The 23,857-nt window shown below is 40.1% G+C and overlaps 2 protein-coding genes across 5 annotated transcripts in view; one reads left to right on the top strand and one right to left on the bottom strand.

Moving 5' to 3' along the window:
- rnf32 (ring finger protein 32) overlaps positions 1 to 17,802 on the bottom strand; it is a 205,952-nt gene extending 188,150 nt beyond the window's left edge. For all 4 annotated transcript variants that reach the window (XR_009061618.1, XR_009061619.1, XR_009061620.1 and 1 more), the window contains exon 1: positions 17,601 to 17,802. Coding sequence is in view for 1 of the 4 variants with exons in the window: in XM_057824156.1 (XP_057680139.1) it covers positions 17,601 to 17,654 (54 nt within the window). In the remaining 3 variants the exon portion in view is untranslated. The remainder of the gene's footprint in view (positions 1 to 17,600) is intronic.
- Positions 13,260 to 23,333, top strand: shha (sonic hedgehog signaling molecule a). Its single transcript, XM_057824155.1, has 3 exons — positions 13,260 to 13,846; positions 17,623 to 17,884; positions 21,495 to 23,333. Exons 1-3 carry the CDS (start codon positions 13,544 to 13,546, stop codon positions 22,157 to 22,159), a joined length of 1,230 nt encoding a protein of 409 aa, XP_057680138.1. The 5' UTR covers positions 13,260 to 13,543; the 3' UTR covers positions 22,160 to 23,333.
- Positions 23,334 to 23,857: the final 524 nt, after the last annotated feature.

Raw genomic sequence — 23,857 nt, 5'->3', positions numbered from 1 at the left:
CGTTTCAGCTTTTCTACTTTTCTTTCTTTTGCTCCGAGGCAGGAGAGATAAAGAGTGTGAGGGGTTTCCCACCTACAGACAAGGGGGCGGTGCTGCGTTCACCTGGACCTGCGTGGTCCGAAACAAACCCACACTTTCTTATCGGCCCATGAACCGCCAGTGATGACGTGTAGCAGAGTACAAATATTTTGTTCCTATACCTAAGTGCGCTTTTCTGGTGTCTCTCTTTTTATTGTTGTTCATTTTTCATGCTACGTCAAAATTTCTATTCTAAATAAGTTATTAAAAATTGCTTGATTGAAATGTTTTCAGTTAAATTTGTGAGTTTCTGTCAGTTTCAAAAAACGTTTTAAATAGGAAAATATTTTTTTATTGTGTTAAAAAGAAATGTATTAATATTTTTTTTAGTTAAAGTTATAGCTTGTTGGCTATTTACCTCCGTGAAGTTGGCCCCTTATTAGACACAAATTTATGGAGAATTTATGTCATTCGTTTGTGCTAGGTTTGTGCTGAAAAAAAATTTGGGCCGCTATCGTTGAGATAATAACAATTCTCTTATAGGTCAATCTGACGTCAACTAGCCCGCCACGAATGAGAGTCAAGTCATCACTCGAAATTAATATGTCAAGCCCCCTGTTTACTGCAAAATGGACCCGAATGGTTGCCATTTGTTTGTGACTTCACCATCAGTAGACGAGACACGGGACTCGGGGCTCATCAGTAAGGTGCCTATTTTCAAAAACTTAAAATTCAAATATTTTCAAAACCAAAGCCACTAGCAACCTAAAACCAAAACAGGCACCTGCCCAGCAACATAAAAAAATTTAAAGTGGTTCCCAAATAAAATCCCGATTAATTATTTCAATACAAGTATAACAAAACTTAAAATGGCTATATACATAATTCTCAAATTTTACACTAGATGCACAAAAATCACCAAATGCAGAGATAATAACCTATATTTTCAGGGTCAATAGCAATTTTTACATATCATATACGTTTTTGCCCCAAATAATTTTTTTTTTTAACTTAGTGCAAGTTTTCAACAGCTAATAAATTACTCAATTTTCACATCAGAAACTTAATACTTGAGGAAAGCATGCAGAATCATCTTAATTTTACTCAACAAAAGCAAAATTTGCATTTTTCTAAACACAATCACAATCTATTTAGGTTGAATTCCGATGTTACTCTTGCCTCAGCACAGAGGGATGTCTTGCAGGCTATCAGGCTCTCATCGTTTTTAGATTAAATGTTACATAAAATAAAACATGCAAAATGCGTTTTAATTTTTGTATGGATTCAGAAATGTCTAAATTACTACTTTCTGCCAAAAAACGGGCATTTGGCCAAAAATTACCTGATCATTTGAATGTAAACTTACGCTACTGTGTATGGATACAACATGGCAGCCATCACAAAACAAAGAGCTTTTTAAGTTGAAAATTCTTGTAAATAAATGCGTACATCCCACAATTTGTATAGATATGAACATAGAACAGTATAGATTCTTGGTAAAAGCAAAAAAACAGGCAGTTCTTTCCATGCAGTTTTACACAACGTTTCAAAGTGGATGCATGGGGATATTTTATACAATAATTACCTTGAATCCTGGACCAAATCACTCTTGAGACACTCCTGTCTGCTTGTGTGCAGTAAAACTTTCGTCTTTTTCCCACCAAAATCCGGCATTTGAACACGGTGTGTGTTTTAGTTTACAACAGTGAATGCCAAATGCTCTGCCCTGGGTCGGCCCCCAATGGGAAGGCGTGGCGCAAAGTTTGTAGGATCTGTCTTGTCAACTGATGGTGAAGTATATCGCTACGTTTGCACTAGTTGTTGGGACACCTCTGTTATTGAGAAAATTGGTACACTTCGTCAGCCACGACGGAGGTGCTGCGATTGACGTCATCAATCGAAAATTGATATCTCAATATCGATAAAACGATAGCAGCACAAGCGAAAATTTTTACAGCAGAAACGAGCACAAATGTGGAAATAAACGAATGGCACCATTTCGGGTCCATTTTGCGATAAATGGGGGTTGCTTGACGTCATCACTCAGAATTAATTCCTCAATATCTCAAATAGCAGAAAAATTTCCACAGCGCAAACGTAGCACAAACGATTGACACCATTTTTAGCCATTTTTAATCCAAATGGGGGGGCTGGTTGACCACAGACTGATTTATAAAGGAATTGTTAATATCTCAAAACGATAGCAGCACAAAAAAAATTTCAGCACAAACCTAGCACAAACGAATGATGTAATTTTTTCCATAAACTTGTATTTGATGGTGGTTGGCAATTTTTATTCAAAAAATAAATGAATGTCACTTCTTTATTTAGATTTATTTTTTAAATGTAAAAAAAAAAAAGGTTTGATGAAAATTTGCCTAAGCCCAAGATGAAGTGTCCTTATTCTCAATTGCATTTTCCCGAATGCGACCTCCCGCGGACGCGCCAACAAATATGGCGACTTGTCCGGACATGCCCGCCTCGTGTAAAGCGCCTCCCGTCGCCGCCATTTCTTGTTTGAATTGTACGAACTTCTCCAATGTTGTGTGTTGTTTTGGTAGGAAGCCGCTTTGGGATTAGTGCTGCTATACAGAGTACAACGCTGAAGGAAAAACACTCGCCAGACGGCGTGTTACAACTAATTTAGAGTCAAAGTCAACGTTTTGATGGCATTGCTATTTAAAGCCGTGTAAATCAATGTTTTTTTAGTGAGCGGTACAAACTTGAAGGTGATCAAACTTTCTCATGGTTTGGTACATTTAAGATCTGAAATGTTTTCTGACTGATTAAGTCTATTTTTAAGTATTTTTTATATTAAAATGTAACAGGTGTCAGTCATGAAAGTGCACGTGCGCACGCACTATAGGCCAACCCCCTGGCCCTCTTTTACCTGAGTTCAAAGTGGCTGTGGCTGTCTAGCCTTGGCGTTTAATGTTTAAGTATTGGGAGCGGCCCCGAGGAGAGCAAATAAAGAGCCTTTACACACTGTGGAGAGCTGTGATTCTAACATTTACTGTATTGTGACATTGCCATTGTGAGGCATTTGCTGCACCAACTCCGTCACGGTTACCTTCAACCGTTCCGTGGAAAAAGTCAGAAGTACTCATACTCTGTGTTTTGGTATGAGAACGTACTAGAAAGAAATGAATAATACATTGGATCAGTCCATTTTTTCTATGCAGACAAATAACTTGAAAAATGTTCAATAAGAAAGTGGTGTGGTGTCTTATCACATGTAAAATAGGGGGCGAGCGGGGGGGGGGGGGGGGGGGCTTCTTAAAAAAATGCACCAAAAAAACCTACATTGAACATTAAAAAAAATATAGACACACACACACACACACACATATATATATATATATATATATATATATATACATATAATTTTTTTAAAAATGAATAGATATTATTTTCATGAAGTGATATATTTTTCTGAATCCTCTTTAATTTTAATAGACTACTTGGAAAAGGGGTTTAAAAATCAGTATTGTGATAAATGTATAATATTATAATATATAAATATAAATAAATATATAATGTATAATATATACAGTATGTAATATATAATAAATGTAAATATAATATGATGTACATTTTTATTTTATTTTTATTTTTAAATATTGAATATTACGTGTTGTCAATAACTTTTCTATTTTCATTTTTTTTAATTAAAAAAAATAAATGAATAACCCTAACCCTGTATTTTAATGTTATTTTTACTTTAAAACTTTCTTTTTAAAAATGTGCTGGGAATAAAGTTTTAAAAGATGCGTAATAATAAAAATCGTGATATCATTACATTGAACTTTTCAATTTTGATATTATTGATGTAACTTTAAAACCATTTTTAAATATAAAATACTGTGCAGTGTTGTTTTAACCAGCCCTTTTAATTTTCATCTTAGTCTTTTTGGACAAAAATACTTATTCATCATAGTCACGTTTTAGACATTTCCAAATATGTTCGTCTTCGTCTACAAGTAGTTTTAGCCAACGAAAACTCAGACACATTTCGTCTAGTTTTAGTCGACAATTGCTCAAAGTGTTTTCGTATGTAAACTTTAAAAATTTTACTCCATGAATAAATAAATATAAAATGTTTCCAACAATTTCCAATGAATACTGACAGACGAGCACATAATAGTAGAGTCTACAAGGACCAGTGTTGTCACAGATTACTTAAAAAAGTAATTACTGATTACGCCTCAAAAAAGTAATCCAGTTACTTTACTGATTAGTTCATTATCAAAGTCACTAAGTTACTTTAAAAGTAATCTATCAGTTACTTTTTACCCATTTTTCTCCCGTTGTCGCCTCAACATAAGAATGACAACAGAAAAATGTCATCACATGTAATTGACTTTCCGATGATTGAATTTAAAGGGGAATATCAGAATTTTGCGCTAGCTTAGCCACTCCGGAGCCCTGAAACAAACAAATATCTGACAAACTGCTTGGAATTAGTTGAAATCAACTCCCCCGACCAACTAAACCCCGCTAACTCTAAGATCAAGCCTCATGTCAAAACTTCTGAATTTCGGGTTATGGTTAAAAGCATATCAGTGCCAATGTAAAACAATGCAAACTGACGGCACAATAATCAACAATACACAAGTGGATTGTACAGTGCAATAAACACAAAGGTGGTGGCGGGCGCGGATGCTCGTGCAGCCGTGCACATTAACAACCCGGAAGTACTCCTCTCAACACACACGTGGTCAATTTGGCCACAAAACGTGGCGGCAACTAAGCACTTTACACTCAATCGGACTTACAACACATCCCACAGATGCTAAACGAACATATCACCTCACGGCATAAATGTTGAACACGCATATGATGTAAACAAAGCTTGCCAACTTGGAGCGATGACTGCCCGTCGTTGCTACGGCAAAGCTACGAAACGGCTGCGCATGTAGGGGGTCCAACCTTTTGCTGATACTCTCCAGAATGAAGGAAAAATACTCACCTTCATTCATGGATATCCACAGATCAACATTCCCTCGCAACGTCTCAACACTCGGCGCGAATACCCACCCGCCTCAGTCCCACAACGCGCGACGCGAGACCAAAACAGGAAATAACTAAGAGGTTGTCATGGAAACGCAGAGACACAAAGGAAACTAACTTTAATCAGATTACTGGTGTAGAAAAATGAACGCGTTTAGAACAGGGTTCACTAAATCCGGACCTCGGTGCCACTTTTCCTGTCGTGTTTTCCATGTCTCCCTCCTCCAACACACCTGAATTTAAAATAATCAGGATCATTATCAGGCTTCTGGAGAGGTTGCTGATGACATAATCATTTGATTCAGGTGTATTTGGGGAGAGAGACGTGGAAAACACGACAGGAAAAGTGGCACCGAGGTCCGGATTTAGTGAACCCTGGTTTAGAAGTTAAGACTTTAATATAAACTATGCAATTTTTTGTAAACTGCTTTTTTTTTTTTTTAGCCTGCCTCTTAAAAGAATCGGAATCGGGAATCGTTCGGAACCAGAATCGAAGCGTGGAATCAGAATCGGAACCGGAATTGTTCAATTTCAAACAATGCCCAACCCTAGTGATAGGTCAACACATATTCCCATGAATTACATTTTATGAAAACTTTTGTTTTACATTTAGTGTGAAACTTTACAACATGAATATTTATTTGTGTTTTTCTTTTGGAAATGGTGAAATCTCATTCAAAATTTTATAATTTTGTCATAACCCATAAGCAAGATTTGTAACTCATTCCCTGCCATTGACGGCAATACACATCCAATTCATTTTAACTGCTGGGGGCTATCGTGTCACAATCCGTAGGTACCGAGTATAAATCCTAAGTATAAAAGCGTATTCACCTTCTGGAGCAGTAAATAAATTCCTGTCAAAGAAATTCATCTTGTACTCACGTACAATTCCAAAGTATTTCTACTTAGTTACTTCCCAGCATCAGTGCACAACACAACAACACAATTCTGCTGCTCCTTGTGAAGAATAGGAAATCCTATTTGCCGCCAAGACAAACAACCCCGAAAGCCTGATACTACTTATATGTTTGTGCGACCATTATTCCCGCACTCCTAATCCGTCTAACAATGTTACAAAACATTCCGACATGAGGAGGCTTTAACGTGCTAATTGGGTGCAGGAGGAGGTAGAGGAGGAGGTGGCAACTCCAGTCAACGGCAAAACCTTGAACGCCCCACCGAAAAAGAAATTATTCACATGCCACCTTGGTGTAATAACGACCTCAATCCCTGTGGAATTATTTTGTGGAAAAGCAGTTTAACTTTTGCTGCGTCACCTTCACGGCAGCTCTGTGAAAAATCGTGTTTTCGTGCCACTGAAGCCAATAAACATCCAATCAAATGTTCCACTCCGGTCCTGTAGGTGGCAAAAATGAGCACTTGGTTCAGTTCCGATAATTGATTGCAATATGGGTCGTGAATAGCCAACGTGCCGAACTAAAAAATTATCAGTGTAACATCTCCGCTCGCCGCTTGCCAAGCGCGCACGCCATCTTTTGGCCCGCCAGCCAACATGGAGGTCAGCCAGGATGAGCTTTAATGAGACGCAAAGTGCAGCCAGAGAAAGACTGGCATGGGCCGCCACGCTGGCAGGACGGCGGCAGCGTCCAAATGACGCACGCGCTTGACAATTATTTGACACTAACTTACTACACGGAAAGAATTTTACGAATGATCTTTTTTGGGGGGTTGACATTTTAATTTACAATTCTTGGCGGCCATATTTTTGCATACATTTTCTTTGGTAGATAAATATTGTTCCAACTGATAGTGTACTTTGAATGTTTAAGGCCTGGACTACTTTCAACTAAAATTTGGGTGTGTTTTATTCGAATCATATGGCTCCACTTATGTAACCAAATGCGTTTTCACCTGATTTAACATGCAACATGGTAACTTTTGTTCATATTAGCATTATCGTTTTAAATTTTTCATTGTACATTTAACATTTTTATTTGATGATAAGTCTTAAGTAACATGTCTTTCTACTTTAAAAATATACAGTACCTCGACATATGATCCTTTCGACATCCGACGTAAAATTTGACTCGTCATTTGTCTAAACATATGATGACATGGTCGAAATGTCATTGTTTTCCCTCAAGAAGGAGGCGCGGCGGATTTTCTTGTGCGGGAAATCAACATGAAGAAGAAGAAATTGAAGAAATTGAAGAAAGAAATTGTAAGCTGACGCTTACAATTGAAATCAAGAGGGAAATGATAGAAAAACAATGAGCGTGGCGTGCGCGTCAGTGAACTGGCTTGACAGTACGGCTGGAATATGTCTACTATCTCGACGGTCATCCTCAGACTTCCGTTCCCCAGTTTTTATAAGTTGAGGTGACAATTATTATTATTGTAACAGCGGCAAGGAAATCGCCAGCTTCGTCAGGTTTTTAATAATTTATTTCAGAACTTGTGCAACACAACACGGCTACTGCATGTCCGCCGTAGCCGATACCAACTTGAAAAAATAAAAACTTACGACTCTACAACACCTGTCTTTCTCTCTTGTCAGTCACACTGTGCGCTCAGGAACAGCATGCAAAACACAACCGCCACATTTTAACCCGATTCATCACATTATTATAATTATTCCGATTTGTACCGTAATTTCCCGAATATAAGGCGCACCCGTGTATAATGCGCACCCCAAATTTACTTGTAAAATCTAGGGGAAATTATTGTACCCATTTGTAACGCGCACCCTAATTTTAGCACCAATAAATAGAACAATACAAGAAAACAGAGCTTGTGTACAGATACAGAGATGTCATTTTACTGACTGGTGAAACACAGCTCAAGCATAGCACATTGGTAGTTCAAAACATTAACGTGAACTGACAATATTTACGGTAATAATATGATTTGACAACTTCTCCAACTTACCAGAATCTAGGAGAAAACAAAACAGATGTGACTTTTCTTATAAAGGCTGCTGTATAACTTGCTCGTTTCCTCATGATGAATAAATGTTTCTTCCATGGATTGATACGGTAAAATGAAAGTGAGAACGTAAGTCGGAAATCCGTGAGAGCTCATAGCTGTCAGCACGAGAGTAACAAAAGGAACTATTGTTATTTGGGTTTGAGTTTCCCGAGGGACCGATATAGTTGACGGACACAGGAAGTGTGTGTCCTTACATTTGTTATGGTCCGAATTGCGGATCTGCAATAAACGTCGACTCAAATGAGTTCAAGAAACTAAATTCTGTGCTTTATGAAGAGTGAAAAAAGCAGAATTTAACACAGACAAAATCATTCGGCCAATTAGAGTGAAGTATTACCGAAACAAAACGGTGACGTCACGTACCATAATGGTCGGCAACGGGTGGCAGCATACGTTTCTTCAACACAACGTGGCCGTGTCAATGAAAAAAAATCGGTTTATATATATATATATGTAATACATATATATTTCTGTCTCCATCCATGTACCCGTTTATAATGCGCACCATGAGTTTACCAGTTGATTTTTGGGAAAAAAAGTGCGCGTTATATTCGGGAAATTACGGTATTTATAATTTATTTGTTTAGCTATGTGTAAATTGGTATTTGTATTTGTACCACCAATATTTATTGAGGATTTGACATAGGTTTTTGGGCTGTGGAACGAATTAATCGAATTATAATGTATTCTTATGGGAAAATACCGCTCAACATTCAAGCATTTAGACTTACAAACAAGTTCCTGGAACAGATTAAATTTGTATCTAGAGGTTCCACTGTATTGTTCGACTTCTAGTTTTTTAAGCGTTCTTTTATTCGATTGTAATTAATGTAATTAACTGTAACTTTCTTGATTTTAAATAATTCTACTTTTTATATATGGCGGAAAACACAGACAAGGCTGAAAAAGCAGTTTCTGCTCTTGCACCCCTCTTTAAAATAAACTGCTGTATTTTAAGCCAAAAGAACTGTTGTGTTTGATAGAACAATATGTCTATATGCTGCCATAGCAGATTCATGGCGCATTAAGTCCCCGAACTATTTTTAATTTCTCCATTTTACCTTGAAAACCCCCGTTTACAGACGCCGTGCAACCGCTTTTGTTTCAACCCAGCCATAAAACGTAGGTAATTAATTATATTTATAATTCAAAATGTCTGTCAATTTTAGCCTAGAATCATTAATTGATGTCTAATATTTCGTTAAAAAAAAAAAAAAATGTAAAAAATTATTTACTCGCATTTTTTAGACTTTTAAACAGATGACGTCACAATGAAAAAAATGGTGTCTGTAAAAAAAGTCACGGATATCTACCTCATAACTATCGCTTAATTGTATTTTTTTTGTTACTGTCGCATTTTCTCCGACATGTTAGATGATAAATAATCGATCCAAACAAAGAAAAATGGAGAAAAAAACAAAAACGTTTAAAAGGGTAAATATATTGAAAAGAATATCTTGACCGTTCCTTGATGTCTGCGATTTCTGCATCGCGACCCTTGCTATATTGCCATGTTTCACCCATAAAATCCCCCAAAAATCCAGATGTGGCCATTCACAGCTGTGTCTTCACACTCAGTGATACATGGAGTTTTTGGATCGAAACAAGGTAAGTAAGCGATAATATCTCGTTAATGTCATGGCGTCTGTAATTCTGCTCTCGCGTGCTCTCACCTCCAGACAGGGTTTTGCTGTTTAAAAAACATTTTTTTTAAGATACCCTCCTGTTCAAAATGTTTCTTCCCCCAGAAAATGGAAATTTTAAGCTTTCCAATGATGTATCACACATGCATATCGGACAATTTTGAAATTTGGCCAAATTGGGGGTCTCAGAGCGGAACTTCAAGTCACCTGAGTGTTTTCCGCCATATACATTAGTTTTATTGTGGCAATACTGCTAATGTAACCAAATATGGTTTCGAAGGATAACGCATGCATGTACCGGACATGCATCTACAGCAGAGGTCAGGAACCTATGTCTCGCGAGCCATATCTGGCTCTTTTGATGAGTGCATCAGGCTCTCCGCCAACCCATAATTTTTAATGTAGAACCGGCCATCTTGTTTGACATGTACGAGCTGTGCTGAGCTGATGGTCCATTCAAACATTTTTCGAACATACGTCGCAATAATATGCTTCGATTCTGTGCCCATTGGTGGTCCTCCCGTCGCGGATTGTACAGAGATGGGCCTTAGTACAGAGCTCGTCTTTCACCTTTCTTCCCCATACTGATGCTCGGTTTGAACTGCAGGAGATTGTCTTAAACCATGTCCAGCCAATCACATGGCGGCAACTCAGTGCATTTAGGCATGTAGACATGGTTTAAGACAATTTCCTGCAGTTCAAACTGAGCATCAATATGGGGAAGAAAGGTGATTTGAGTGACTTTGAACGTGGCATGGTTGTTGGTGCCAGAAGGGCTGGTCTGAGTATTTCAGAAACTGCTGATCTATTGGGATTTTCACGCACAACCATCTCTAGGATTTACAGAGAATGGTCCGAAAAAGTAAAAACATCCAGGGAGCGGCAGTTCTGTGGGCAGGAATGCCTTGTTGATGCCAGAGATCAGAGGAGAATGGCCAGACTGGTTCGAGCTGATAGAAAGGCAACAGTGACTCAAATAACCACCCGTTACAACCAAGGTAGGCAGAAGAGCATCTCTGAATGCACAGTACGTCGAACTTTGAGGCAGCTGGGCTACAGCAGCAGAAGACCACGCCGGGTGCCACTCCTTTCAGCTGAGAACAGGAAACTGAGGCTACAATTTGCACAAGCTCATGGAAATTGGACAATAGAAGATTGGAAAAATGTTGCCTGGTCTGATGAGTCTCGATTTTTGCCGCGACATTCGGATGGTAGGGTCAGAATTTGGCGTCGGCAACATGAAACCATGGATCCATCCTGCCTTGTATCAACGGTTCAGGTTGGTGGTGGGGTAATGGTGTGGGGAATATTTTCTTGGTACTCTTTGGGCCCCTTGGTACCAATTTAGCATCTTTGGAACGCCACAGCCTACCTGAGTATTGCTGCTGACCACGTCCATCCCTTTATGACCAGAATACACCCAACTTCTGATGGCTACTTTCACCAGGATAGTGCGCCATGTCATAAAGCTGGAATCATCTCAGACTGGTTTCTTAACCATGACAATGAGTTCACTGTACTCAAATGGCCTCCACAGTCACCAGATCTCAATCCAATAGAGCATCTTTGGGATGTGGTGGAACGAGAGATTCGCATCATGGATGTGCAGCCGACAAATCTGCACCAACTGTGTGATGCCATCATGTCAATATGGACCAAAATCTCAGAGGAATGCTTCCAGTACCTTGTTGAATCTATGCCACGAAGAATTGAGGCAGCTCTGAAGGCAAAAGGGGGTCCAACCCGTTACTAGCATGGTGTGCCTAATAAAGTGGCCGGTGAGTGTACATACATATGTATATATATATATATATATATATATATATATATATATATATATATATATATATATATATATACACATACACATACAGTATATACAGTTTCTGCTCTTGCACTCCTCTTTAAAAGACTGCTGTTTTTTAAGCCAAAACAACTGTTGTGTTTGATAGAACAATATGTCTATATGCTGCCATAGAGGATTCATGGTGCATTAAGCCCCCAAACTATTTTTAATTTGTCCGTTTTACCCTGAAAATCCCCGTTTACAGACGTCACGCAACGCTTTTGTTTCAACCCAGCCATAAAACGAAGGTAATTAATTATATTTATTATTCAAAATGTCTGTCGTTTTTAGCTTAGAATCATTAATGGATTTCTCATATTTCGTTTAAAAAAAAAATAAAAAAACACTTTAAAAAATTATTCACTCACATATTTTAAACTTTTAAACAAATTATGTCACAAAGAAAAAAATGGCGTCTGTAAGAAAAGTCACTGATATCTAGATAAAGAATCGATCCAAACAAAGAAAATTTTGAAAAAAAAAGTTTAAAAGGGTAAAAAAAATGAAAAAGAAAATCTCGACCACTCCGTGATGTCTGCGATTTCTGCAACGGACCCTTGTTATATTACCATGTTTCACCCATAAAATCCCAAATAAATTCAGCTGTGGCCATTCACAGCTGTGTCTTGACACTCAGTGACATATGCTACATGGAGTTTTTGGATCGAAACAAGTAAAGTACGCGATGATATCTCGTTAAAGCCACGGCGTCTGTAATTCTGCTCTCGCGTGCTCTCACCTCCATATAGGGTTTTGCTGTTTAATTTTTTTTTTTTTTTTTTAAATGCCTTACTGTTCAAAAATTTTCTTCCCCCAGAAAATTGAGATTTCAAGCTTTCCAATGATGTATCACACATGCACATCGGACAATTTTGAAAGTTGGCCAAATTGGGGATCTCAGAGCGGAATTTCAAGTCCCCTGAGTGTTTTCCGCCATATATACATATATATACATTATATGGAGTATATAGACACACACAGACTGTATGGCTGTCGTGGAATCAATATGTTGGGTGTTTTGGCTTTCTCGGTCAAAAAGGTTCCCGACCCCTGATCTACAGCATGCTCATTATTCACTGTAGAGTTTAACTTGAAACGGTTGAATATTATTCTTCAGAGTAGACAAATATACGTAAATTATAAAAATAAACTTTTCTCCTCAGTACAAAAAAGTATGTGAATTAGATAAGTTCAACAGAAATAACGTTTTCATCACACATGCAAGAAACGTGAGGGACTAGCCATTTTCAGGCCACAGCCCTCAGTTTGGGAAACTGTTGTCAAGGAAAGCTCAATAGCATGTTTTTGATGTGCAAAAAGTTAAGAGAACCACAGAACAAGACTACAAGTCCATTTAGGGAGGAAGCCACACTGGATGCAGATTCTTGGCGTGAACTGGTTGCTTTTTGGTGTTCTTGGCGCGCTTCCGTGCGCAACGAGGGCGCACGGAGTTGGAGGGGGGGCTCATCTGGTCATGTTATGCCACATTGGGAACATTTAGCACGCATGAGTTGCCACGGGACAAATTTGGTGAAAGTTGACAGGGGTCTGGTGGCAAAAAGCTCTGCGAGAGGCGCTTTTTATAATTGATGTTTTCCCATGGAAGAGCCCCTCCCAGCGACGCAACACATGCAGGTGGAAGGAATCTTTGCTTTTGTGTGTGTGTGTGGGTTGGTGTGGGCTAACGTGCAGAGGGCGAGCCAATCAAGTCCCTCCCCTTGCTATAGATCGCTGCTATAATACAAAGCAGTAAAAAGCGGGTCGCCTCACACAAGCGGCTGCAGCTCGACTTGAAGATCCGGCGTGGGTTTCTTTTTTTTTTCATTATTATTTCATTTTATTTCATCTCCTTAAAAAGAGAAGAAGAAGAGGGCCAAAGAAGCCTGCTTGGATGTTCTTCCCCCTTCCTGAGACGTCTATTTCCGCACCTGCCGTAGAAAAGAACCGGGAGGGGGGCGAACGACAAGGGCACCGAGACGAGAGCGAGCCGGCAAAGGCGCACCAAGAGGCGGCCACCTCCTGAAGGACACACACCCCCCTCTCCTCTCCCTCCTCCTCCCTTTCCCCCTCAAGCATGCTGCTGTGGAGCAGACTAGTTCTGGTGGCCGTAGCGTGCTCGTCCTTGGCGGTGTCCCCCGGCATGGGATGCGGACCGGGCCGGGGCTACGGCCGGAGGAGGCATCCCAAGAAGCTGACACCTCTCGCCTACAAGCAGTTCATCCCCAACGTGGCCGAGAAGACGTTGGGGGCGAGCGGCCGCTACGAGGGCAAAATCACGCGCAACTCGGAGCGTTTTAAAGAGCTCACGCCCAACTACAACACGGACATCATCTTCAAGGATGAGGAGAACACCGGCGCCGACCGGCTCATGACTCAGGTGAGGCGCACGCATGCACGCACGTACGCACGCAGTCGCCCCCCACCCGGCTCCATCTCCTTGTCAGCCCGATTGCGCGCGTCCAAAGTGAAGTCTTTTTAGCCCCCTGGTGAACTCAGCGCATTATCCACGGCTCCACGCAGCCGAAACCGACACTGCACTTTTTATTTATTTATATCAGATCTCTTTTTTTCCTATATAAAAAATAAAAAAGATATCAACGCGACAGCGCGCATGCGGACAGTCAGGGACGCTCGGCCTTCATGCTTGGTGACAGTGGATTTAAAATATTCATGCGCGCGCCTTGTTCCTCGTATCTATATTTGTATCCTCCTCCAGCTGCTCTCTTTAATACAAAAAAAGCGAGTAGGACTTAATTTGGAGGCATTTTTTTGCATCATTCTGTTGCTTGGAACAGAGTAGGACACGTTTAGGGGTGCCGTTAAATTATTCACAAGCTCGATTTGTCTCGGTGTTGGTCCTGATGTGGATGCTGGTGGTCCTGATGAGGACCAGAGATGAAATATTCACCGTGCGTGCGGTCGTTCGGTCGAGTCTCACCCCCACAATCCTCCCCCGTGACAGCCTCGCATCCTCGCATTTCCTTACCGGCAGCTACGCACGCATCTCGGGTGTCCAAATCGCATTTTGATGACAACTCCATGCTGGATGTATTCCACAATTCCGCTCGGTGCGTGTTCGCTCGCCTCTAAAACGAGGTGATATTTGCAGGTTTTGTGCGTTTTAGCTCGTTTTGAAAATGGAAAGTCGTTTTTCTCTAAAAAAAAAAAAAAAAAAAAAAAAAAAAGTGATTCCAAAAGGAGCTATTTTCACAAGCACGGTCACATGGGGATTATTAGGGCTCCATTGCCGGTATTGCGCGGCTTTACGCATGCACGTCGCTGCGCGCCGTGGGACTTTTACGCACGGGATTTTACGCATGATAGGCAGGCTTATATGCGGGGAATAAATACATTTTGTGTTCTAAAATCAAGCCGAATGCTTGGTGTAATCTTACTAAGAAGAGTGCACGACATGAAATAATTAGTCGGCTCATTTCAGGCCCAATTAACTCCACGAGAGTGTCCGATTCGCAGTTTTATGGATGGTGTTCGTTTCCACAGAGTCAAGCTTAATTGACAGGAGCTAATTAAGCGTGAAATCATCTCCCCGAGTTGTCAAAATGCTGTTTGAGCTGACAGGTAGCTGAGAAGTCTTTCCTCAAACCAAATCATTTGTGGAACAGATTAAGAGCTTGGCTGCTGGACAACTTTAACCCCCTCCCTCCCAAAGCACAAAGTCCGGGGGTGGTGGAGGTGGCTAGGGGGGCATCCTGCTGGGCTTTACGGTGGCTGAGCAGAATTGGGCTTGATTTGCGGCACACGACCTAATGAATTAATAAATAGGGGCCCTTTACGGCTCACTTAGAATGTGTCTTTTTTTCCTCCTTGCTGGTATGGGGACTTAAGGGGGGTCTACATTTAATGCAGCGCATTCTACAAGTGTGATATGCTCATAAAGCTGCAGTCGCTGATATATGTGCGGAAAGAGAAGAGAAAAAGGGACCTTGTGGACATTTCACAAGTCTGTCAGTCAGCAGCCGACTTAAGGAGGCGCGTCACGTCCCCCCAACACAGACCCCATAAGACTTTGCTGCACAAGAAGAATGAAAGTGGACTCTGAAAAGCTTCTTTGTGATGTTTTTATTTGACATATTACTCAAGTGTGAGGAAGAGTTGTCTGGGAGAAAGCGAAGCATCCTCAGTGGACGGAATTTATTCTAAACGGTCACCTGCTGACTTTACAATACGAGCCACGTTGCATTTAACGGCATGTAAATGTAAAAAAAGAGAAGGGGGGATGCTGCTCGCACCTTCCCATGCAGACCCATATGTTATAGAGCAGTGAAGCGAATGTGGGCTCTTATCAATATTTCATCGCGGGCTTTTTTTTTTTCACTCTCCTTATTGGAGATGTGCCATCTGACGCCGCCGCTTGGCGCTGAAGAATAAAAATGCAAGCTCACATTTAAACATTACATCAGAAAAATCTGAATTATTGCCAAAGCGGATAACTCATAGGCTGCCATTGACGGTAATAGACGTCCAATCCATTTGAACCTGCCAGTTCAAATGGATTGGACATCTATTACTGTCAATGGTTAGGTAGGAGTTCATGATGCTCTGTTTTTTTTTTTTAGCTGGTCTAATATAATACATTGAAATCCAAGAAAAGCTCTCACAGGACCTCAAGATGGGCTTCAAACCTGCCGTTTACTTTCATTTACCAAATTAGCTCAAGTATTGCACTCGAATTGTACACTTTCCAGAAAAAAAATTGTATCCCTAATGTCAAGTCTTGAAGTCCACCCCAAAATTGTCAGAAAAATGAGAACAGGATAGTCAATTCTGTCCCTCAAAGAACATTCTATACTCCAAAGATCCTTACTGAATGCCTATTTGAATGTTTCCCAACAAGTGTACAAGGTGTGTTCCTTAAATCTATACTGGTGTCAATAGTGCAAATCCTGTCAAAGAAAGATGTGCACTCGGAACCTAATCGGTCCGTTAATAAAAGGGACAATCCACACTTAGCTATAATTACTACATTGGAAGGTAACTGTTTGAATGTTGGAGAAACCCAATCAAAAGTCAACTACTGAGGATACCAAACACTTTTTTTCTAGGATACAAATGTAGTATCTGTTGAGGTAACTAAATGTTCCCTAGGTACCAATTTCTGTCTTTCAATGTTCTTTCCAGAACAGGATAACCCCAAAGAGGAACTAAAAACACAAAATATGTCCTAACAAGCTCCTAAAGTCAAACACTGATTTACAAAATAAATTTCCAAATGTTGATGTTGCAGTATTATAATAAATGGAAGGTGACCACGTGGGTCCTTCGAGGAACATGCAATTCTCATACAAATGCAACATCAATGGAATGACTTATATAGTTCAAAAGTTTAGAGTACGAATCACACTTTGTTTGACATGTACAGTAGGTAGACAATTTGTGCGCTTAAGATGTAATCTACACTAGAATATGCAACATTTATTGTACCTTTAGGTCACTACTTTGATGTAAAAAATCCAAACCCAGATCGTAGTCTGAAACCAAGTTGCGGATATTTTAGGATCATTTTCTTAGGTCAAACGGTGTACAGAATATATTTCCTTGTCATAAGGCTTCACTATCCAGGATACAAACCCAACCATTTCAGAAATGACAATACAGACTACAATTATTTGGACATTGCCTTGACTTTTTCCTCAGGTCAAAAGCTCTTGGTCCAGCCATACTCAAGTTCTAGTGCTCTCCTGTTACTAAAGGACAGTTTTCCGGAGGCAAGGGTATAAAGTATATTTACAAGCACTAAGAGATTTGTCACAAGTCCACTGTGAGGAATTTTGGGTGCAATGGATTGTGATTTTAGGGAAAAAAAGAAGATACAGGATCGTTCCTTTGATAACAATATATATCTCTGTGCAAGAGCCCAAAATCCAGGATCAATAATGAATGAGAAGAGGGCTATAGCAGAAAGCAACTTCAAATACAAATAATTATTGGATTCTGAACTGTTTGTAGGACCAAAAAGTATAGTGACATCTGAAGGTATACCAGCCTAAGTGACAAGATATTGCAACCTTTAAGGTTTATTAGTAGTTCGACAATAAGGAAACTAAAGGTTTTAAAAGAGCATCAGCTAAATCAGCCAGCAATGTTGTATGGACCGTATCGACCCAACTCACCGGTCTTCTGTCTCCTCCATAGCGTTGCAAAGACAAGCTGAACTCGCTGGCCATCTCGGTGATGAACCAGTGGCCCGGTGTCAAGCTGCGAGTCACCGAGGGCTGGGACGAGGATGGCCATCACTTTGAGGAGTCCCTCCATTACGAGGGCCGGGCGGTGGACATCACAACATCGGACCGTGACAAGAGCAAGTATGGCACCCTGTCGAGGCTGGCGGTGGAGGCCGGCTTCGACTGGGTCTACTACGAGTCCAAAGCTCACATCCACTGCTCGGTGAAAGCAGGTACGCTGCAAGATGATGGTGAAAGTTCAATCATCCAAATTATTATTTATACAATTCCCTATAGCAATGATGTCTATTGTCATCAAAAGCAAACAATTAGTAAAAAGTCTCAAGGACCAATACCCTAAACTAAATTTATGTCAGCTATTTTGGCTTCAAGCACTTTCAACAGCTTATAATTAGACATATCACAACTTGGCAATAATGTACATACAAATGAGCCCCAACTGACAAAAAGAGACTTTAAATACAAAATCAACCCCTAATTTGGCGCATTATAGTAATAAATCTCAAGGACTTTTTAAGTCACTCACTACCATTTTAAGTTATGGAAGTCACAACTCTAGGTTAGCTGGGGAGCTAGCAGCTATTAGGAGAATTTCAGGGCTCACGTTTTGATTTATGAGGGAATTCGTCCAAATGGAATCCAATCGGAATCAAGTAACCAACATGCACGGCTAAAAATGCTATATTTTTGCTTATGCAACCAAATGTCGACTCATTATGGTGTTACATTTCGATGATCATCTCTAGCATTCGACATGAAATCAGACAAGAGCTATACTTCCTATTCTTCTTGCAATTTAGTCCCTTTTCGGAGGATTTTACTCAATTTTACACTTGCACCCTCTCGAAAATCGATCAATTTAAGGAGTCCAGGATGTGATCCAAGCGGAACGGACTTATAAGTACGATATGGAAAGTGTGTGTTTGGGTAGAAGGTGGGTGTAATTCTAACCTTGCACCACTTTCAAAGACACAAAAAGACAAATGCACCCCAAAAATTAAAAAACATATATGATTTAAAATAGTTACAATACACAGTTTTTACTCCTATTACAACTTTTCCATAAAACTTAAATCCAAAATGCTTTTAAAGTAGATGTTATTCTCTACTAAATACTAGATTACCAATATCAAGTGCTTTTTTCCCATCATTGAGGAAAATCTCCACTCATAAATTTCTGAATGACCTGATAAATCCCCGATTAATCATTCAGCACACACTTTGTTGGATCACAGTATGGGCTGGGCCCCGACGTGTCATTCGGGGGTCAGCCGACTTTACCAAAAGGATTTGGCGGCGAACAATGTCCAATCGCTCTGGCCAAATCTGGTTTGCGGGTTGTCACCTTATTTCATGCCCGGGAATCTTAAAAGAAGATTAAAAGCCCCCCCCCTCCTCCTGCATAAATTGTGATCCTAGAGACTGGTATGTGAAGAGCTTCCACCAAGGCCAAAATTATTGTCATCAAGACGAGTCACAATGCAGCCGCACGGGCAGGGGGACATGGGCGCGAACATTTAAGGAGTCCGGGGGCCCTCATTTAAATTCAAATCTACAAGTGGAGAGCCTCGCAGGGTAAATAGTCAGTGGTGAGTCGCCTGTTTGTGTGAATTGTCACATAGAGGTCCCTGCACCTGAGCAAATATACAAGGGAGGGAGAAGTTTGAAAGGAGGGGGCGTTAAAAAAAAAGTGTTCTTTTGCTGTCCACAAGCTGGTTTTGAATGACAATGACTACTCTTTATTAGTTTTTTTTTTAATTAAGAATAGATGAGCCCAAGCTTTTTTGGGGTCTCAGACAGCACAGAGCGGGCCAATACGCATCCGGCACGGAGGGGCAAGGAGGGCAAGGATTTTTTTCCCCACTTTATTCAGGATCTTTTGGAGGGAAGGGTGTGTTTGCACCACATGGACTAACGGCTGAATTGATTTTTAATTGAACGGAGTGGAAAGAAAACTTTCAGGCAGTCGAGGGATCTTTTGGATTGGCAGCAAGAGCGCAAGGTTCTAGGAACTATTGGCAAAAATTCCTTGACTACTGCATATTCACAGTTTAACATTTGCCAATTGACTATAAGCAGATTTTTTAGAGGGGTACATCCATGATTTTTCGCTTATTTTCCATTTTTTTTAATCCTGTGCCCAATTTATTTGCATTACTCAGGCTTGATGTCTATTTGGTGAGCTGTCAAATGCATTTGAACTCTTTTGCTAATCAGAACAGCAGTGTGCACTATGCAAATGCAGAGTCTAGCATGGCCAAAGTGAAGTTTTTGTCTGCATTGCTAACCAAAACAACAGCACCTACTAAGTTTCCTTCATCTTAACTTCTTCATTCACCTGACAATTGTATTTAAACAGTTGAATCAACTCTATAAAGTCTAAACAACAAGTGACTGATGAGTAAATAATACTAAACATATTAATAATAAATTACTGATAATGAAAATTACTTACGTTGATCCCATTTGATCTCCATTGCTAACCAAATCAGCAGCACACAAATATGCAGCACAATAGTGCTTTGCCAACTTTGGCTATGATTAATGAGTTCTCTTTCCTTTTCGTATTCAATATCAATTTTGTATCAACCATTGAACCAAAAATGTTTATAATACTTTAAAACAAGGGTGTAGGTCTGGTCTCAATGTTGGTAGGGACGATATAACAGCATAACCACATGTCCACTTTTTGCTGGGCACGGGATTATTAATAAGACCAAACCGATTGGGTGAACCGGGGGTCAAGACTACATTTCTCATGAAATGAACCTAATTGATTGATAGGCTAAATTATCAGTGCAAAATAAATCTGTATTGACTTATACTTTAATGTGTATTGGTTCAGGTGATGAACAAAATAAATCTGTATTGACTTATACTTTAATGTGTATTGGTTCAGGTGATAAACCATTCGATTCAGACCTTTGTTTTCAAAAACTACTAAAACATTTTGAAAAATTCCAGAATGAATGTCTGGATTTTATTAGCAAATGTAAATTGCAACATTTGAACATATATTATATTAACCTACACGTGTTAATCATCCCTTAACTGTCCAGAAATGGAAAAAATAAACATTTGTCTTAAGACCACTCAACATTGTGTGTCTAAATAAAGAAATTAAATATAACTGGGGAAAAAAATCGTAGTCAGGGATCAACAACAACAACAAAAGTTGAGTAAGTCTAATAAATGTTAACAGCTTCCTACTTGTATTTTGCAGGTTGGCAAATTCACAGTTTAATGTTCACTCTGTGGTCGGACTTTTAGTAGCTAAATTAGTAGTGTGTTCCCCACCTCCATAACATTGATTCCTTTTTACATTACTTACAGTAGCTGCTACTGCTAGTGGTCCAAAAAAAATTCAAAGGGGGCGGAGGAGGTGGCATGTTGTCGACATGTTGCATTTTTGTGAGGGTCGAGAGTGCGTGTGTTGGGGGGTGGGGGGTCAAGTCATCAGCCAATCAAATGTGCGTTTGAGGGGGGAAAAATGGACTGGCACATTCAGCAAGTCAAAAGATGTAAATCTAAGTCTGAACATAATGCAAATCACTAGTAATGGTAAGGTCAATTCTATCCTCCAACATTTGGGAAGACATTCTAAATTACCTATATAACTAAAGTCATTATATAATGCAAATAAGGTTGCTTAAAAGTTGATGAGGACAATTTGAGTATCCTGAAATGTTGGTAGTGTTATGTCCCTATCGTCCCGATGCAAACCTACGCCCTTGCTTTAAAAACAATCATAATACTTGAGTATGCAGTACAGTAAAAAATTCTGAATATTAATATTAAAGTAAATTGCGTTTACATTGACAGAAAACTCCGTGGCGGCCAAGTCCGGGGGCTGCTTCCCGGCATCTTCCACGGTGATCCTCCGGGACGGCTCCACCAAGCCGGTGAAGGACCTCCAAAGCGGGGACAAAATCCTGGCAGCAGACGCCGAGGGCAAGCTCCTCTTCACGGACTTCCTCATGTTCATCGACCGGGACTCGACCACGCGGCGGCTCTTCCACGTGGTGGAGACGGACGCGGGCCATCGAATCACATTAACTGCCGCACACCTCCTCTTCGTGGTCAACAACTCCACCGAGGGCCGCGGAGCTTCGGCGGTGTTCGCCAGCGAGGTGCGACCGGGCCAGGAGGTGCTGGTGCCGGACGGCGAGCGCCTGAGGCCGGCGACCGTGGCGCGGGTGTCCACGGAGGAACACGTCGGCTCATACGCGCCGGTGACCACGCAGGGCACGCTGGTGGTGGACCGGGTGCTCGCGTCCTGCTACGCCGTGGTGAGCAGCCACGAACTGGCGCACTGGGCCCTTGCGCCGCTCCGGCTCGCCTACTGGGTGTCCTCGGTGCTCTCCGCCGAGCAGGCCGGTAACTCTACGCACGAGGACGGCGTGCACTGGTACTCCAAAGTGCTCTATCACTTAGGAACGTGGCTCTTGGACCCCCACTTCTTGCATCCGCTCGGCGTGTCAAGCTGAAACATGACTTGAGGACCAGACTTTTCCACAAAAAAATAATTAAAAAAGAAATGTAGGACTCTTGAGTAGATGAAATAATAATAATTAAAAGAAAAAAAAAAAACTCGACAAGGCCCCATGCAGGTGGAGAGGATGATGGGATATTTATTATTATTTCTGTGACTTTTCTATATTATGACGACGACGCGTCCCCTTTTCAAAGAATGAATGGAGCCTTAAAAGAGAGAAAGAAAAAAAAAGTTGGAATAATTTATTCTCACATGAACTGATGGCTGTGGTGAAAAGTGTGCATAATCTATTTTTGTATATGTCCGATGCAAAACCAACGAACAAGAAAAGACAAAAAAAAGTAAATGGCAAAGAGAAAGAAGTCAAAGCTAACTCTTGACAGGTTGTAATGTTCATAATGTGCATATATATATATATATATATATATATATATATATATATATATATATATATATATATATATATATATATATGTGTGCAACTGACATATTTTGGGGGAACAACAAACTTGGCGGGGTTCCATAAATTATATTTTTATACACAGAATTGTAAATTAGATTTTGACAGATCGCTACCGAATTTGAAATAGTGTAAAGATATGAGAATATATTTTAATTTAAATACGATAGTACTGGGAAAAGTGTTGGAAAATTACACAAAAAAAAAAAAAAAAAAAACTTGTACTTTTTGAGGGTTGCCAGAGAAGGACATATTCTGCCTCATGTTTGCATTTTTATTGTTTGTTTGTTTGTTTGTGTTTTGGCCATTATTATTTTTTCCACCGAGAAAAACATGAAATGCAGAATCTGAAAATTCGGCAACAGCTACAAGTCGTGCTGTTTCGTTAAATAAATTAATAAGGAAGTCATGTAAATGTACTAAAAATGTATTTTTCGTTTTTCTCCATATTTGTAAGGCTAATAATCATAGGGAAATAGCTTAGAAATGCGGCAGATGCACAGTTTGGATAGTATATTATATATATATACATATATGTATATGTATATGGACAGAACATACCAGTTAACTTTCATAACAGGGCGATGTGTCGACAAAAATGTCTAGAGTTTATTATTTATATGTTTATTACGAAAATGATAAAGAAAATGTGTTTAAACTTGGGAGTTATGTCTTTGTTTGATTCTAATGGAGCGGGAACTGAATCGGTGACGAAAACAAATGGTTTAGAGCAGGGTTTACTAAATCCGGACCTCGGAGCCACTTTTCCTGTCGTGTTTTTCATGTCTCCCTCCTCCAACACAACTGAATCCAATAATCAGGATCATTATCAGGCTTCTGGAGAGGTTGCTGATGACATAATCATTTGATTCAGGTGTGTTAGGGTGAGAGACGTAGAAAACACGACAGGATTGATGGCATCGATGTCCAGATTTTGTTAACCCTGGTTTAGACTCTGCGAGAAAGAGCAAAACAACGTGTGGCCTCCAAAAATGGACATATTGCACTTTGAGAAACCTTTCGCGTGCTTGTGAAATGTGGAGCGCTCTCGTCAAATGTGACGAGCTTTGCCCTCTGCAAATAACCTCCATCTCGACACACACAAGGCGTATTTGTTGGACTCCTTTGAACACTTTATGGGCTTATTAAAACCACCATGACGTCCATGAACGTCACCAATCGCCAGTTTCCGACGGTGCTGCAAGGTGGAATTTCATTTGGATTATTTTG

This window comes from Corythoichthys intestinalis, chromosome 20 (assembly GCF_030265065.1).
Source record: "Corythoichthys intestinalis isolate RoL2023-P3 chromosome 20, ASM3026506v1, whole genome shotgun sequence".
In the NCBI taxonomy this organism is placed as follows: domain Eukaryota; kingdom Metazoa; phylum Chordata; class Actinopteri; order Syngnathiformes; family Syngnathidae; genus Corythoichthys; species Corythoichthys intestinalis.
This window is presented reverse-complemented; position numbering and strand designations above follow the sequence as displayed.